At 42.6% G+C, this 16,314-nt stretch overlaps 1 protein-coding gene across 2 annotated transcripts; it reads right to left on the bottom strand.

The window, feature by feature from the left end:
* Positions 1 to 4,398: 4,398 nt before the first annotated feature.
* On the bottom strand, positions 4,399 to 14,918 carry LOC103280224 (zinc finger protein 436). 2 transcript variants are annotated; one of them, XM_062973428.1, is made up of 6 exons: positions 13,261 to 14,918; positions 12,911 to 12,997; positions 11,810 to 11,936; positions 10,289 to 10,356; positions 8,660 to 8,786; positions 4,399 to 7,046 (listed from the first exon to the last, which is right to left on the bottom strand). In XM_062973428.1, exons 1-6 carry the CDS (start codon positions 13,648 to 13,650, stop codon positions 5,998 to 6,000), a joined length of 1,848 nt encoding a protein of 615 aa, XP_062829498.1. In that variant the 5' UTR covers positions 13,651 to 14,918; the 3' UTR covers positions 4,399 to 5,997. The 2 variants fall into 2 exon arrangements, with proteins under 2 accessions (XP_062829498.1, XP_016852001.2); XM_016996512.2 differs by having other exon boundaries at positions 4,399 to 7,049; positions 13,261 to 14,917.
* Positions 14,919 to 16,314: the final 1,396 nt, after the last annotated feature.

Raw genomic sequence — 16,314 nt, 5'->3', positions numbered from 1 at the left:
GGAACCAAACTCCCTCCCTTTAACCCTTCCTTGCCCAGCGTTACTCTATAAGGAGAACAGACCATCTCTCAAAAGCCCTGGAACCAAAGGACTCAAGATAATGGCACAAATATAGTCATGGAAGAAAAATTCCACATTCATTGAAGAGTTACATATATTCTCTGCCTGCCAAACCACTGCTCTCCAACCCCACTGAACATTAAAGGGAACCCATCAGTCCAGGGAGCAGAGCAGAGCAGAGCTTCCATCCACAACAGAGAGAGAATGTCTCAGCACCAGGTCATGTCCCATGGCTCCTGGGTGGGAGATAGGACAAAAACACCCCTCACAAGCAGGCTCTTCATTGAGAAATCCCCTGCTGCCATAGCTTCTCTCCAAAGCACCCTTCTGCTAAGGCAGGGGAATCCGAATGCAGAGTTTTGTTAGAAGGGTGTCACTGATGTTCACATTTCAGTCTTGCACGTGACTACTACAAAGGAGTAGAATCATAGAATAGTAGAGTTGGAAGAGACCTCATCCAGTCCAACCCCCTGCCAAGTAGCAGGAAATCACATTCAAAGCACCCCTGACAGATGGCCATCCAGCCTCTGCTTAAAAGCCTCCAAAGAAGGAGCCTCCACCACAGTCTGGGGGAGAGAGTTCCAATGCCGAACAGCCCTCACAGTGAGGAAGTTCTTCCTGATGTTCAGGTGGAATCTCCTTTCCTGTAGTTTGAAGCCATTGTTCCGCGTCCTAGTCTGCAGGGCAGCAGAAAACAAGCTTGCTTCCTCCTCCCTATGACTTCCTCTCATGTATTTGTACATGGCTATCATGTCTCCTCTCAGCCTTCTCTTCTGCAGGCTAAACATGCCCAGTTCTTTAAGCCGCTCCTCATAGGGCTTGTTCTCCAGACCTTTGATCATTTTAGTTGCCCTCCTCTGAATATATTCCAGCTTGTCAACATCTCCCTTCAACTGTGGTGCCCAGAATTGGACACAGTATTCCAGGTGTGGTCTGACCAAGGCAGAATAGAGGGGGAGCAGGACTTCCCTGGATCTAGATGCTATTCCCCTATTGATGCCAGAATCCCATTGGCTTTTTTAGCAGCCGCATCACATTGTAGGCTCATATTTAACTTGTTATCCACAAGGATTCCAAGGTCTTTTTCGCACACACTGCTGTCTAGCCAGGCGTCCCCCATTCTGTATCTTTGCATTCCATTTTTTCTGCCAAAGTGAAGTATCTTGCATTTGTCCCTGTTGAACTTCATTTTGTTATTTTCGGCCCATCTCTCTAGTCTGTCAAGATCATCTGGAGTGTTAGCTATCCCTCCCAATTTGGTGTCATCTGCAAACTTGATGATCGTGCCTTCTAACCCTTCGTCTAAGTCGTTAATAAAGATGTTGAACAAAACCGGGCCCAGGACGGAACCCTGCGGCACTCCACTCGTGACTTCTTTCCAAGATGAAGACGACGCGTTGGTGGGCATCAAATATAGGGGCAAATATGATAACCGCCACCCCAGCTTTCAAATTGATTTGAAAACGCAGCGGAGAGTTCCATAGATTGCTCACCAAAGGAACGGAACGGGACCGCAGCAGACTATTATTAAGAGATCTTTTTTATTTTCACTTTCCCCTTCCCTGAACTATGTAACAAATCCCCCCAATAAAAGTAGCATTTATTTTAACAATAACACTCTCTATCTGGTTATTTTGTATCTTTTCTCTGACTCCCTCCTTTGCATGAAATCTCTCTCTCTCCCTCCCGTCCTTTTAACTCCGGTTGAGGTTTCTCCGCCATAGATTAACATGGCGGACGATACAAATTGGCTCATATCTCTATCAAAATTACCCCTAGAACGCTCCTCTTTTAGTCCTAACCCTTTCTAAGGCTCCTGACTCGAAGACAACCAGCAGAACCGGAATCGGTCCAGTTTTCGGCACCTCAACAGCTGACTGTCAAACGGGACCGACGGCTCCTTTCAAGCCAAGCTGCTGCCTTATCCCGGACTTTCCTCTCCCCGCAGCCCGCGGAATGGGTTTAAGAGATCCCTAGCCCCTTTCTGTGAACTGGGGATGGGGGGGGGATCGCTCTCTCGCTGGGGAGACATAGTTCTCCAAGGACCCTCACCCTCTACAGCTGTCAGGGGGTGCCCGGACGGGTGCCCTCCACGTCTCATTCATACTTTCTTGATTTTGTGAAGGAGAAGAACACTCTTCCCCAGACCTACCCCTGGACTTATGAAAACCTATACTTCCAAAGACTACAACCCACACGTGCCCCTTCCCCATGCCATCTCTATGGATTCCTTATGAACTCTTTTTCCTCATGTATTTGTGAATTTTCATATTCTATGTACCTGGACACCCTCATGACCCACTGTTGTATGAATTTCCATATTGGGTTCCCCAGATGTTGTAAACCTCATTCTTATCAAATGTTTTCAGTTGATTATATCATCCATGGTCCCCCTTTGTGCAATGTAACCCCCCTCTATGGATTCTCCCTTTGAAATCTACCTATCTGCCTATATGTATTTATACTCTTTGGGATCCCCGGAAAATATGTGTTTTTCCCAGCTGGGTTTATGTTCCAACTTTATTTTAATTTTCATTTTATCCCATATAATTGTCAAATCATGAAATCAAATGGGAAATATTATGACCCCAACGTGAACCTTAGTCCCATGACCCAGACCTCCCCTTCCCAAAAACAAAAGGATAATCTACCACAGTTTAATCCAATCTCATTCCGATCGCATGGACAATATAGGGCGAGTCACCCAAATTCCTAAAGGTGACTCACCCCCAGGGCAAACATTGTCATATCCCAGGCCAGGACGCCGCAGGAAGGCACCCTGTGGGGCCGTCAATGACGGCTCATCACCACCCATCACCACTTCCCGTCTGACACCCCAAGGCATATCTAAAATCTGAGAACGTGACAGGACCCCGGACACCCTTGATGGGTGCCATTAATTCCTTTAGAAATCGGCCGGGTCAGGATTAATCCATCCGGTCACTTCATTGTTTCAATAGCTCCCGCCTCCTCCTCTCTGATTGGCCCGAGGGGGGACAAAAAGCGGCTCCCCATTGGGCCAGCAGAGCAAGGCGGGAAACGAAAGCCCGCCTCGTTCAAACTCTCAGCCTATCCGCGATCAGATGGGCGGGGGAGCGGGGCGGGAAATTCAAAGGGCTGTCAGACCGAAACATTGTATAAATATGGCTTTATTTGAAACATGTGTTACGCTAGTAGATTGAATGATCGCTATTAGCGTCCTTTTCAGCTGAATCGCTTAATAAAAACTCCTTGGCGGATTTTCCTTCAACTTGGCGGACCTTCTTCATTTCAGGCTTCAGGTTGTATTGCGGCTTATATTCTTCTTTTGGCTTCGCCAAGGTCCGTTCCCTCAGGACCGGATCGGCTCTCTCCTTAAGGGGCCCGATCCCCCAGAAACGCGGTCGACAACAAATATAGTGGAGTAAGTGGATATACCCAGCCCATCCCCAGTACAACTGAGTGTAACTCAGTGAGGTGCAGATTTTTATCCACCTTGTTTGAATAAGTAAAATCTTAATAGAGCCCAAAATACTTTGGGTATGCTTGAGGTTTTGATGGCGCTCTTGATTATCAAATTTATGCCTTTGCTCCTCAATCCATGTATAGTAGTCTCACTTATCCAACGTAAACGGGCCGGCAGAATGTTGGATAAGCGAATATGTTGGATAATAAGGAGGGATTAAGGAAAAACCTATTAAACGTCAATGATTTTACAAATTAAGCACCAAAACATGTTATACAACAAATTTGACAGAAAAAGTAATTCAATACGCAGTAATGCTATGTAGTAATTACTGTATTTACAAATTTAGCACCAAAATATCACAATGTATTGAAAACATTGACTACAAAAATGCGTTGGATAATCCAGAACGTTGGATAAGCGAGTGTTGGATAAGTGAGACTCTACTGTACCTGGTTGGGGATGGAAAATAGCAATACTGGTTCCTGCACACTGTGAAACACAGAAATGACTTTGAAAACAAGCAGACACAGAGGCACCATCACAAAACATACCCAGCAATAATAGTACCCCTGATACCGTCCTACTAGAAAAAACATTGAAATATTTTCCAAGATAGTTTGCTCAGACCATAGGTATGTGTAGCGGATAAAGGCCTCACCAACGGCAGGAGGTGGCCCTGGCACTTGCGGGCCCCAGTCAGCGGAGGTGAAGTTGAGGAGCCCCAGGAGCAGGGAAGGTGAAGGCAAAGGTGTATTGGGGCAGGCAGGGAGGCTTGCATGTGCCTCTCCTGTGAGCCAATGCATGTCCGCTCACACGTTACCATATCACACTAATGTAATGTGAATCTCAATTTTGGCACAGTCATTTGAACAAAAAAGGCGCGCCTTAGATTCATGTAAATACGGTGGTCTCTTTACTGGTAATTAGATTTTCTCAAACAATTGGAAGTGAATAGTTGGGAAGCTAGTATTAATTATACAAACACTCTTCTTCTTCTTTTTTTAAACTCTACAGACAAACGTATTTATTTGGGAAATTTCTATATCGTCTTTGTCCAATAACTCAAGGCGGTTTACAGCAGCATTAGAATACACAATATAAAATAAAACCATTATAAATAGCCCAAACTGGAACATAAGTCCTTTTTTCTAGTATATTAAAATAATAAGTTAATTTAGGTTAAAACAATCTACCCATATGGAGATCAACACTATAAGGCGCTAAATATCCTAGGTTTCTGTGCAACTCAATTAAAAGCTATTATTTCCTTAGTGTATAAGATCCAGGGGCTTGAATTCTGCAAAATTCAAATTCTCATAGTCTATGACAAAATCAATTATATATAACATTGTTAATTCTAAAATACCATGTCTCCCCAATAATAAGGCATTGTCTTATATTACTTTTTGTTCCCAAAGGTCTTATTTTTCCATAAAGGATTCACATTTGAACCAAAAAATGAACATTTATTACTGTTCAGTAGTTGTCATCACAAACCAGCATGACCAAACTGTGAATCCTATCAAGAATGTATTGTTACTGTCATTATTTTCTTGTACAACCATCTATGGTACGTACATTTATCGATCCTGCATGCTCTATTTGGTAAGCATGCTTCCAAACAAAAACTTTGCTAGGTCTTACTTTCGTGGGAGGCCTTATATTTAGCAATTCAGCAAAACCTCTACTAGGTCTTATTTTCTGGGGATGTCTTATTTTCAGGGTAACAACAAGACTCATGTTTTTCAATTTAATGTGGATTAAAAGTGTGTCTGCCAGGAGCAGGGAAACAGATAGTAAATGCTATAGATATGATTTGCACATCACGGGAAATAATAGTGTAAGCATCTTTTCCTTTGTTTTTGCCTTAACAAAAGCACAGGGAACAATTCTGGAATCCCAGTTGAAAAACAACATTCACAAAGTGAAATCTGCAACCAAGGTGGTAAAGGAGCTGAAAGCTAAGCCCAGAAAAACAATTGATTGAATTACATATGATTTCTTTTTAAAATAAGAATTCTCCAAAACATTACCAAGTCAAAAAAGCAAGAAAACTGAACAGAATTCAATACTAAAAAGAGAATTGTCTAAGAAATGGGTCCAAAGTCAAGCCAAGTGGTACTGGCAGCCAAGGGAATAACACATATTCATCGGGAAATGTTCAATGTATCGTCTACAGCACCAAAATGTCCAGAACCTGCCATTTCCCTGTTGCAACTCATTTTATTAGTTTTCTACCAGCTCTTTGTATGTTGTCTCTCCTGTATGTAGTCTGTGATAGTTCAAAAGGTATGCACTTCAAACACAACATTTCCCACATGCCTGGCATTTGTATGTTTTTTAGCCTGTGTGTATTCTCTGGTACTTGTTAAGGGATGAAGTCTGAGTAAAACATTTCCCATACTTCTGGCACTTTCACCCTTTCTTTCCTGTGTAGTTTTTTGTTGTTCTCCAAGCATGAGCTGTAAGCAAAATATTTCCTGACATATCTATGGCTTCTGTATTATGTGAAGTCTTTTGTGCCTCAGCAAGTTTGAACTCCGAGTAAAACATTCTCCACACTCCGGGCATATGTGAGGCTTCTCTCCTGTGTGGAGTTTTTTGTGGCTCACCATGGCTGAACTGGAAGCAAAACATTTTCCACACACCTGGCATTGGTATGGCTTTTCTCCTGTGTGGAGTCTTTTGTGGCTCACCAAGTCTGAACTGTAAGCAAAAGACTTCCCACACTCCTGGCATTGATATGGCTTCTCTCCTGTGTGGAGTCTTTTGTGCCTCAGCATGGCTGAACCATCAGCAAAACATTTCCCACACTCCTGGCATTGATATGGCTTCTCTCCTGTGTGGAGTCTTTTGTGCCTCACCAAGTGTGAACTGGAAGCAAAACATTTCCCACACTCCTGGCATTGGTAAGGCTTCTCTCCTGTGTGGAGTCTCTTGTGGTTCACCAAGTGTGAACTGTTAGTAAAACATTTCCCACACTCCTGGCATTGGTAAGGCTTCTCTCCTGTGTGGAGTCTTTTGTGGCTCACCAAGTGTGAACTGCTAGTAAAACATTTCCCACACTCCTGGCATTGGTATGGCTTATCTCCAGTTTGGAGTGTTTTGTGCTTCACCAAGTCTGAACTGTAAACAAAACACTCCCCATACTCCTGCCTTTGGTATGGTTCCTGTCCTGTGTGAAATATCTCATGTTTCAGCAAGTGTGAACTCTGTATAAATGATTTCCCACACTCCTGGCTCATGAAATCCTCAGTTCCTTCAAAGATTTCTTCTTGGCTTAGATGTGGTAATTTGTAATCAGCAACACTTTTTGCTGATACTTTCCTTTCAAGATGGCTTTTCCCAACATGGAGTGTATTGTGAAGCACAAATGCCAACATTTGGGTAAAACACTGCCCACATACATTGCATTTGTAGAGCTTTTCTCTGGCAGAATCTCCATCTTCTCTGTGGGTTTGCTGGTGTCTAGGAAATCCTCTATTGTTTTCCAAATGCTTCTTTTGTTTGGTGTGTACATTGCTCTCCTTCCAGTTTTCTGCTGTGAAGAAGAAGGACAGAAACAATAATTCCTCAGTGTGAGTGATAAGGAGTCTAAGAAAGTGGGATAAGAAGTGGATTGAAATTATCCTTGAAACAACAGAGATACAGACAAAAAGAATATATAAATGCTGTTCTTTCCCTGTTTAACTGCCTAGAACCTCTATGACAGAGATAAGTAAAATATGTTCCAGAGGCTACCTGTTGCTCAGCCCAGCCAGTTTCTTTCTCATTCTCTCTGGAGGAATGGATGCCTTTTCCCTTCACATTCAAATGCTTTCCTTTTTCTCTAGATAAAATGTCACCTTGCTACTACCCATTTCACAATCAGTCCCTCCTTTTTATTTCCCTCCCCCAACCTCCAGTTCCCTCTTCCCATTTTCATTTAAGGTTGGATTTTTCTGTTCCAACACAGAAAGTCCTATACCTAATTTCGGAGTGCTGCAGAGATTGTTACACTTTTACCATGGGAAAAGATTTATTTCTCATCCCAACTTCCACTTCTCTCTTCCCATGCTCCCTTAAAGTTGGATTTTTCCATTACAGCGTAGAAAATCCCGTACCTAATTTCAGAGTATTGAAGATTTGGTATCCATCAGATACCAAATGGGAATCTTACAGTTTTTGGAAGTTGGTTGTAAATATGAGTTCTAAAGGGACAGATCTGCCTGACAAAGCTGGGAATAATATACAAGATAGTGACTGTAAAGAAAAAGAGGAGAACAATGATGAAGGCAGAGAAGGGAGGAAAAAAAGGACAGTTTGCAGGACTCAGTCAGATATAGTGGCAACCTGCCATGAATTAATCTCTTACCATTAGAAAGATAGGGGCATAGAGCTTGTTTACTGCTCTATGCCTCTCCCAGTGCACAAAAAAACCCAGATCCCCAATCATTCACAAACACAGAACATAAAAAGCATTATATTACAAGTCACCATCTTGCTAAGGACTGAAGCTAAGGGCTATTTGGTTGCTGAGAGAGGTAGTGTAGAAAGAGAGCTTAGCCTTCAGACATGCAAAAGCTAGCCTGTCTGGTTGGGAGGAAAAACTAAGTTGAATACCACCAATAAAAAGATGTATAGCCACATCTACGTATCTGAAGCCATGGGAAGTTTGATCTTTTAAATCAGTGGTTCTCAACCTGTGAGTCCCCAGATGTTTTGGCCTTCAACTCCCAAAAATTCTAACAGCTGGTAAACTGGCTGCGATTTCTGGGAGTTGTAGGCCAAAACACCTGAGGACCCACAAGCTGAGAACCACTGTTTTAGATAATTCACTCTCCAGCCAATCTGCTTCTTCCCACTTCCTCCCCCCCCCCCCCCTTTCTTTCACACACACAGAGTAGTGTAACTGATCTGGGGCAATTACTCTTAATAGGTTTTCCAGAGGGAGTGTGGTAAGCTTGGATTTAGCTCCATTTAGTCCAAATTGGTACCAACATCACTGTTCCTCAGGCACCAAGTCAATGCTACACTTATGTCATATATTTCTAATCCATGCCTTGAGAACTATCAGAGATTGTGATGATTTAGGATACTGCTCCCGCTAGGGAGCTATTGACTGAAATAATGCATTTTGAAATACAAATCCCATCAGTAAGGGAGGCTTACCAAGAGAGTTTACAATCCCACGAATCTCCTCCATGGTCTGCATGTGCAATACTATCTGATCAGCATTCAGAAGAACCCACTCTTCCAAAGAGAAATGGACAGCCACGTCCTCAAAGGTGATTGGGCCCTGGTGGAAAAAGAAAACATTTCCTTCTCACACAAGGGCTATCAAGAAAAATAATTACAAGATTCCCTTTGAAATAGATTTGCATTCCTGCTAGTTGTTTGAAAGGGAAAGAGCTAAGGCCTCCATGCCATAGTTTAAGCTTTGTAAAGAGGTCCAGTTGGTCGCAGTCCAAACCTTTTCTTAATTGACATGTAGAATGAGAAATGGAATCTGGACATGTTCCAATTTTCATTGTGGTGCCCTAAATGCGACACAATGTTATTCCAGGTGAGGTCTCACCAAAGCAGAAAGAAGGTCACCAGGGCTATAGCCTTGGGGGTGGGGGATGGGTGTTCAACCCCCTCCTCCTTTTAGAATAAACTCTTAGTAAGTTGTTGCCTGAGTGAGTCACACTCTCTCAGCCTCATCATGATTGTTAGGCCATAGAGGAAGGTTGCAGACCTTTAAAATAATGCTTAATGAATTGTTCTCTGGAGGGAGTCACACTCTCAGCCCCAGGAAGGCACAGGCCATTCCACTCATTAACTGTGTCATCACATACTGAGGCCTACATTTTATTCCATGCCACATGTTAAGAGAGAGGGCCTTCTCGGTGGTGGCTTCCTGGCTCTGGAATACCTTAGGTAAAGGTAAAGGTTTCCCTCTGAAATTACGTCCAGTTGTGTCCAACTCTGGGGGTTGGTGCTCATCTCCATTTCTAAGCCAAAGAGCTGGCAGTGTCCGTAGACACTTCCAAGGTCATGTGGCCGGCATGACTGAATGGAGCGCCGTTACCGTCCTACCAGAGCTATACCTAGTGATCTACTTTTCTCCGAGTTGTCTTCAAGGGCAGCCTCGCATAGAGTACATTACAGTAATCCATTATGGATATAACTAAGGCATGGACCACCATGGCCAAGTCAGGCTTTTTGAGGTACAGTCACAGCTGGAACACAAGTTTTAACTGTGCGAAGGCCCTCCTGGCCACCGCCAACACCTGAGCTTCAATCATCAGTACTGAGCCCAGGAGGACCCCCAGACTGCGGACCCAGCAGTTTCATATATATAGCTTTCTGTTTCTTGATAATTGTTTTAATTAGATTTTTATATGTTACTACGTTTTTAAGTTGTGTTTTAGCTTGTAATCTTTGTTTACGTGGGCTTAGTCCCCACGTAAGCCGCCCTGAGTGCCTTCGGGGAGATGGTGGCGGGATATAAAAATAAAGTTGTTATTATTATCCTCATCATAATCATTTGATGATTTTCCCATTTTCCATTTCTTGTATATGCCTCTTTTAAATCTTAACTCACTTGAATGTTCTTTGGATATCAATTCTGGTTTGTTTAGCCATCTCGTAATTTCCCCCCTTTGATGGTACTGTTTGCAATTCTGCCTTCAATGACTCACTCCTAAGGAAATGCATTCAGTCTCTTGTGTTTCAACAGATGTTTGATTATTAAGCTTGGAACAAATGGCACCCAGGCAGTTCCAGTCCTCCTCTCCCAGGAATCCTCCTGCTTACCTGATTCAGTTCCACACCATCACAAAGGGGAAGAAACGACTGAGGATTCGGCAACATCATTTCAGCCCCTGGGGGAGAAAGCAAGGTGTAGAAAGTTGATCACATAAACATGTCTCGGGTTACAATTACAGTCCTATAAAGAAACCTATGAAGAAATGATCATATGAACACATGGGTCATTCTCCAGCTCAGGAATATGTAAAATTTTGGAGTTTAGGACTTTTTATCAAGTTGTGTGAATAAGTTAGATTGAAGCTAGTACTGGGCTTGGAATTTTAATTGACTACAGTTATGTTGTGGAATTCTGGTACACAAAGTATTTTATACTTTCCAAATCACGAGCTCTCTGAACCACTTCAAGCTGGATAGGAAGTATCCCAGAAGCAAGCAAAATACAGCAGTCTTTTCACAACAAAAACATGATTCAGCCTGTCTTATCAGCAGAGTCCATCTACCAGCCATCTGACCTTGTATACACATACTGTTTAGAAAACTCACTGATTCAGGATTTCATCCAAAATATCAAGAGGCTTTAATCTTCACAGTTGCAATATATACAAATATATAAACAGAATTCAAAGATCCTCACTCCTTGTAACTGCAAACAAGTAGAGTCATCAGATTGTTACATACAGAACATAGGCAGATACTCACAATGAGTCACACAGGAGAGAGAAAAGTGGATGCTTTCATCCTCCTTAATTACTTACTTAGGCCATCCCTCATTATCCGAGTATGATGGTCCTTTCAGTGTCTTGGCAGTGGATATGTACGTGACTGTATGGCGGAGGAGCATTGCTTCAATGCTAGTGGTCTTTGCTTCTTTCAGCATATTGACATTTGTCCGCCTGTCTTCCCAAGAGATTTGTAGGATTTTTGGATGGCAACGCTGATGGAATTGTTCCAGGAGTTCAGTGTGATGTCTTTAAACGGTCCACGTTTCACCAGCATATAACAGGGTTCAGAGGACAACAGCTTTATAAACAAGCACCTTGGTATCCCTATGGATGTCCCGATCTTCAAACACTCTCTATCTCATTTAGAAAAGTGCTGCATTCGCAGAGCTCAGGTGGTGATGTATTTCAGTGTTGATGTTGTTTTTTGTGGCGAGAGGGCTGCTAAGGTAGCAGAAATGCTCATCATTCACAAATGTTAAAAGCTCTATTTCTGTCCTTGCAGAGGGATTGGCTGGTGACTGCTGAAAGAGCACTTTGGTTTTCTCAATGTTCAGCGTCCCCTCTCAGCCTTCTCTTGTGCAGGCTAAACATTCCCAGCTCTTTCAGCCGCTCCTTGCAGGGCTTGTTCTCCAGACCCTTGATCATTTTAGTCACCCTCCTCTAGACACTTTCCAGCTTGTCAACATCTCCTTTCAATTGTCGTGCCCAGAACTGGACACAGTATTCCAGGTGTGGTTTGACCAAGGCAGAATAGAGGGGTAGCATGATTTCCCTAGATCTAGACACTAGACTCCTATTTATGCCTGCATAACACACCAAAACTCCCAGAAGCCTTCCTTCTTACCCTGCAAGGCTGCAGCCCCATCTCCTTCCTGCATCAGCTCCTTCTGCTGGAGGCTCTGGCTGGCATCTGAGTGAGATTTTTCTGATGCAGGGACATCAGGCTGGACTTCAGTACAGTTATTTTGGGTCTGAAAGAGCACAGAGTATTCCAGAAGTAGTATGGAGAAAGATTAGAAAAACATTTTTTCCAAATGTGCAGAAATTGCATTCTGAGATTGCAACCTAGTTTGAAACAAGGGCCATAATAATGAAAGTTATTTTTTAACCCACCTTCTCTCCCCGAGGGGACTTAGGCCGGCTCCCCTTCCATACTTCTCCTCCCATAATTTTCAATGTGATATCTGGGGGTCAACAAATTTGAGTAGAGTGGCAACCGAGGTTACAATGGATATGGAGGTGACAGCAGGAGGGGCAGAGCAAGTGGGAAAAGAGGCAGAGGAAGCAGAGTCCAGCTTCCCACACATTGGTGCCATCCTGGTAGGATGTAAGCACAATTCAAAGTGCTGGCTTTAGCCTATAAAGCCCTAAATGGTTCCGGCCCAGTCTACCTGTCTAAACGTATCTCCCCCTATGAACCACCTGGGAGTTTGAGATCATCTGAGGAGGCCCCGCTCTCGATCCCACCTTCTTCTCAAGTGTGATTGGTGGGGACGAGGGACAGGGCCTTCTCAGTGGTGGCCCCTCAGCTGTGGAACTCCCTCCCTAGCAATATTAGATCAGCCCCCTCCCTCCTAGTTTTTAGAAGAAGAGTAAAAACCTGGCTTTAGGAGCAAGCCTTTGATAAATAGCGCAGTGCAATAATTTTACCTGGAAATCGTGCCATTGATTATGGAACAGTTTTACATCTTGCATTTGGATGACGTGTCTTAACATTGGAATGTATTTTAATTATGTTTTCCTATTTGTATCCATTTCAATCTAATTGTATTTCATGTTTATGTTTTTATGCCCAAGGCACTGCACAAGTGCCATTCATAAGCCATCTCGAGTCCCCCCAGGGATAGACAAAGGCGGGATATAAATATGGTAAGTAAATAAATAAAATAAGCTTAACCTGTTCATCAGTCACAAAGTTAGTGAAACCAAGAGGAAATGCTCTCACCTGTTCTTCCTGCTTCTTGTCCTCTGCCCAACTCAGGAGGAAGTCTTCCGCCAGGGTCACCGCCTGGGAACAGGTCTCTGCCCCACACTGCCCCAATGTATAATAATATTGATTATATATTATAGATTACATATAGTATTACTAATAATATTACACTACGGTGATATACTACAATATAGTAATATATAATGCTAATATTGTGCTATGTTATAATATAATACATTGTATATACATACAATTTGTAAGACGCTCTGAGTCCCCTTTGGGGCGAGAAGGGCGGGATATAAATGTAGTAAATAAATAAATAAATATGTCCTAAAGTTAGTGAAACCAAGAGGAAATGCTCTCACCTGTTCTTCCTGCCTCTTGTCCTCTGCTCGACTCAGGAGAAAGCCTTCCGCCAGGGCCACTGCCTGGGAACAGGTCTCTGCCCCACACTCTCGGACCCAGCTCCCCATCTCTGGGGGCAGGATGCTCAGGAACTGCTCCAGGATCACCAGGTCCAACATCTCAGCCTTGGTGTGTTGCTCTGGCTTCAGCCACTGGCGGCACAGATCGTGGAGGCGGTGGCAAACCTCTCTGGGTCCCTCACCCTCTCGGTAGGAGGACTGCCTGAAGTGCTGACGCTGTATATCTGAGCTATAAATGTCAATACTTAGGAACTTATGTGTAGTCTTTCCCCAGGATGCCCCACTGCTCCCAAGTCTTGCTTCAGGTCGAGATGAGTAGGGTGTCCCCATGTTGGAACCACTGTTTGATGAAGAACCAAACTTGATCCAAGATGGTCTTCCTCCCTCTTCTCTCAACAGAAAAGGCTCTACTCCAAAATTCTCAGCCAATAATAATAATAATAATAATTATTATTATTATTATTTATTTTTCTATCCTGCCACCATCTCCCCGAAGGGACTCAGGGCAGCTAACATGGGGCCAAGCCCAAAACAAAAACAAAATACAAGTTAAAACCAATACAGTAGAGTCTCACTTATCCAACATAAATAGTCCGGCAGAACATTGGATAAGCATTGGGTTTTTAATAATCTATCCCGTTTTTATTACGATTTTACCATTTGTGTGTTTTAAATGCAATTTTTTATCCTGTATTTTTGTTTTAATTGATATATTGTATTACTGTTTTATCTTTTTATAGTGTGATTTGTATTATGTTGCCTATGTTTTGTTCTATGTTGTTTGGGCCTCTGCCCCATGTAAGCTGCCCCGAGTCCCCACAGGGAGATGGTGGCGGGGTATAAATAAAGTTTTATTATTATTATTATTATTATAAGCAAATATGTTGGATAATAAGGAGGGATTGAGAAAAAGCCTTTTAAACATCAAATTAGGTTATGATTTTACAAATTAAGCCCCAAACATCATGTTTAACAACAAATTTGACAGAAAAAGTAGTTCAATATGCAATAATGCTACATAGTAATTGCTGTATTTACGAATTTAGTACCAAAACATCACAATGTATTGAAAACATTGGCTACTAAAAGGCAGACTGCGTTGGATAATCCAGAACGTTGGATAAGCGAATGTTGGATAAGTGAGACTCTACTGTAATAATAATAATAATAATAATAATACTTTATTTTTCTATCCCGCAACCATCTCCCCGAAGGGACTCGGGGCAACTAACATGGGGCCAAGCCCAAAACAAAAACAAAATACGACAAGTTAAAACCAATAACTATAACTAAAAAACAATGATACAACGATCAAATAAAATAAGCAGTTAAAACACAACATGCAGTAAAACAGGCAGTGAACATACAAAATGAGGTAATAATACAAACATCAACCACTATGGATAATAAGGGATTCCTTGACTTCCCATTGAGCTCCCTTCAATCCCAGCCCAGACTTTCTCCCCAAAATTGGCCCAGCCAGGCCTACTCTCTCTTAAATGGGTCTCTAATCCATGGGCCTCTTCTGAGGGAAGGAACCGAGAGGATGAGTCCTACGGAGAGCGACTGGGATCAGTCTCACCAGGAAGTGGGAGGAGGAGGAGGGGAAGCGGAAGTGGCCGTTTCCTCACAGCGCCCTCCCCCCGCTGCTCTCCTGCGCATGCGCCAAGAGCCAAACAAGCTCAGCTGCACAGATACAGGCCTGGCTTCCTGAGACTCTCGCTAATTGGCCTGACTCATCCCTTGCCTCCAGCAGCAACAAACAGTTGGTGATATTGACTGATGGCAGCGAGAGCTTGGCTGGCTTTTGGATTAGATCATGTAAACAGAGTATTGGGAGCTGCCCTGTCCTGGAATGGACTCTTCTGTGGAGACTCAGTGTGGGAGGAGTAGGCCCAAGATAACCTTCAGAGCCAGTTTGTGGGTGTCTTTAACACAGAATGTCGGGCTACCTCGAAGCCCTGTTTACTGGTATTTGATTCCTTGATGGACTATATTGATTGGATTTGTAACTGTGCTTGTTTGCGACATTTATATCCCACCCTTCTCACCCCGAAGGGGACTCAGGGTGGATTACAAGTTATATGTACATACAATATATTATGTTATTCGTATAGCATAATATAAGCTGAATATATTGTATTATGCCACTATACTGCAATATTATTAGTAATATTACATGTAATATATACAGTAGAGTCTCACTTATCCAAGCTAAACGGCAGAAGCTTGGATAAGCGAATATCTTGGATAATAAGAAGGGATTAAGGAAAAGCCTGTTAAACATCACATTAGGTTATGATTTTACAAATTAAGCACCAAAACATCATGTTATACCACAAATTGGACAGAAAAAGTAGTTCAATACGCAGTAATGTTATGTTGTAATTACAGTAGAGTCTCACTTATCCAACATAAACGGGCCGGCAGAATGTTGGATAAGCGAATATCTTGGATAATAAGGAGGGATTAAGGAAAAGCCTATTAAACATCAAATTAGGTTATGATTTAACAAATTAGGCACCAAAACATCGTGTTATACAACAAATTTGACAGAAAAAGTAGTTCAATATGCAGTAATGTTATGTTGTAATTACTGTATTTATGAATTTAGCACCAAAATGTCACGATATATTGAAAACATTGACTACAAAAATGCGTTGGATAATCCAGAACGTTGGATAAGCGAGTGTTGGATAAGTGAGACCCTACTGTACTTGATTCCTTGATGGAATATATTGATTGGATTTGTAACTGTGCTTGTTTGCGACATTTATATCCCACCCTTCTCACGCTGAAGGGGACTCAGGGTAGATTACAAGTTATATGTACATACAATATATTATATTATTAGCATAGCAGAATATAAGCAGAATATATTGTATTAAGGGGCCCCTGGTGTGTTAAACTGCTGAGCTGCTGAACTTGCGGACCAAAAGGCCCCAGGTTCAAATCACGGGAGCGGAATGAGCGCCCGCTGTTAGCCCCAGCTCC

Source organism: Anolis carolinensis, chromosome 2, assembly GCF_035594765.1.
Source record: "Anolis carolinensis isolate JA03-04 chromosome 2, rAnoCar3.1.pri, whole genome shotgun sequence".
NCBI lineage: Eukaryota > Metazoa > Chordata > Lepidosauria > Squamata > Dactyloidae > Anolis > Anolis carolinensis.
This window is presented reverse-complemented; position numbering and strand designations above follow the sequence as displayed.

Coding starts and splice junctions, on each gene's coding strand:
- LOC103280224 (XM_016996512.2), bottom strand. CDS start 13,650: ATGGGGACACCCTACTCATCTCGACCTGAAGCAAGACTTGGGAGCAGT. Junction 12,998..13,260: donor ACAAGAGGCAGGAAGAACAG/GTGAGAGCATTT, acceptor ACATTGGGGCAG/TGTGGGGCAGAGACCTGTTC. Junction 7,050..8,659: donor TGGGATTGTAAACTCTCTTG/GTAAGCCTCCCT, acceptor TCTTCTTCACAG/CAGAAAACTGGAAGGAGAGC.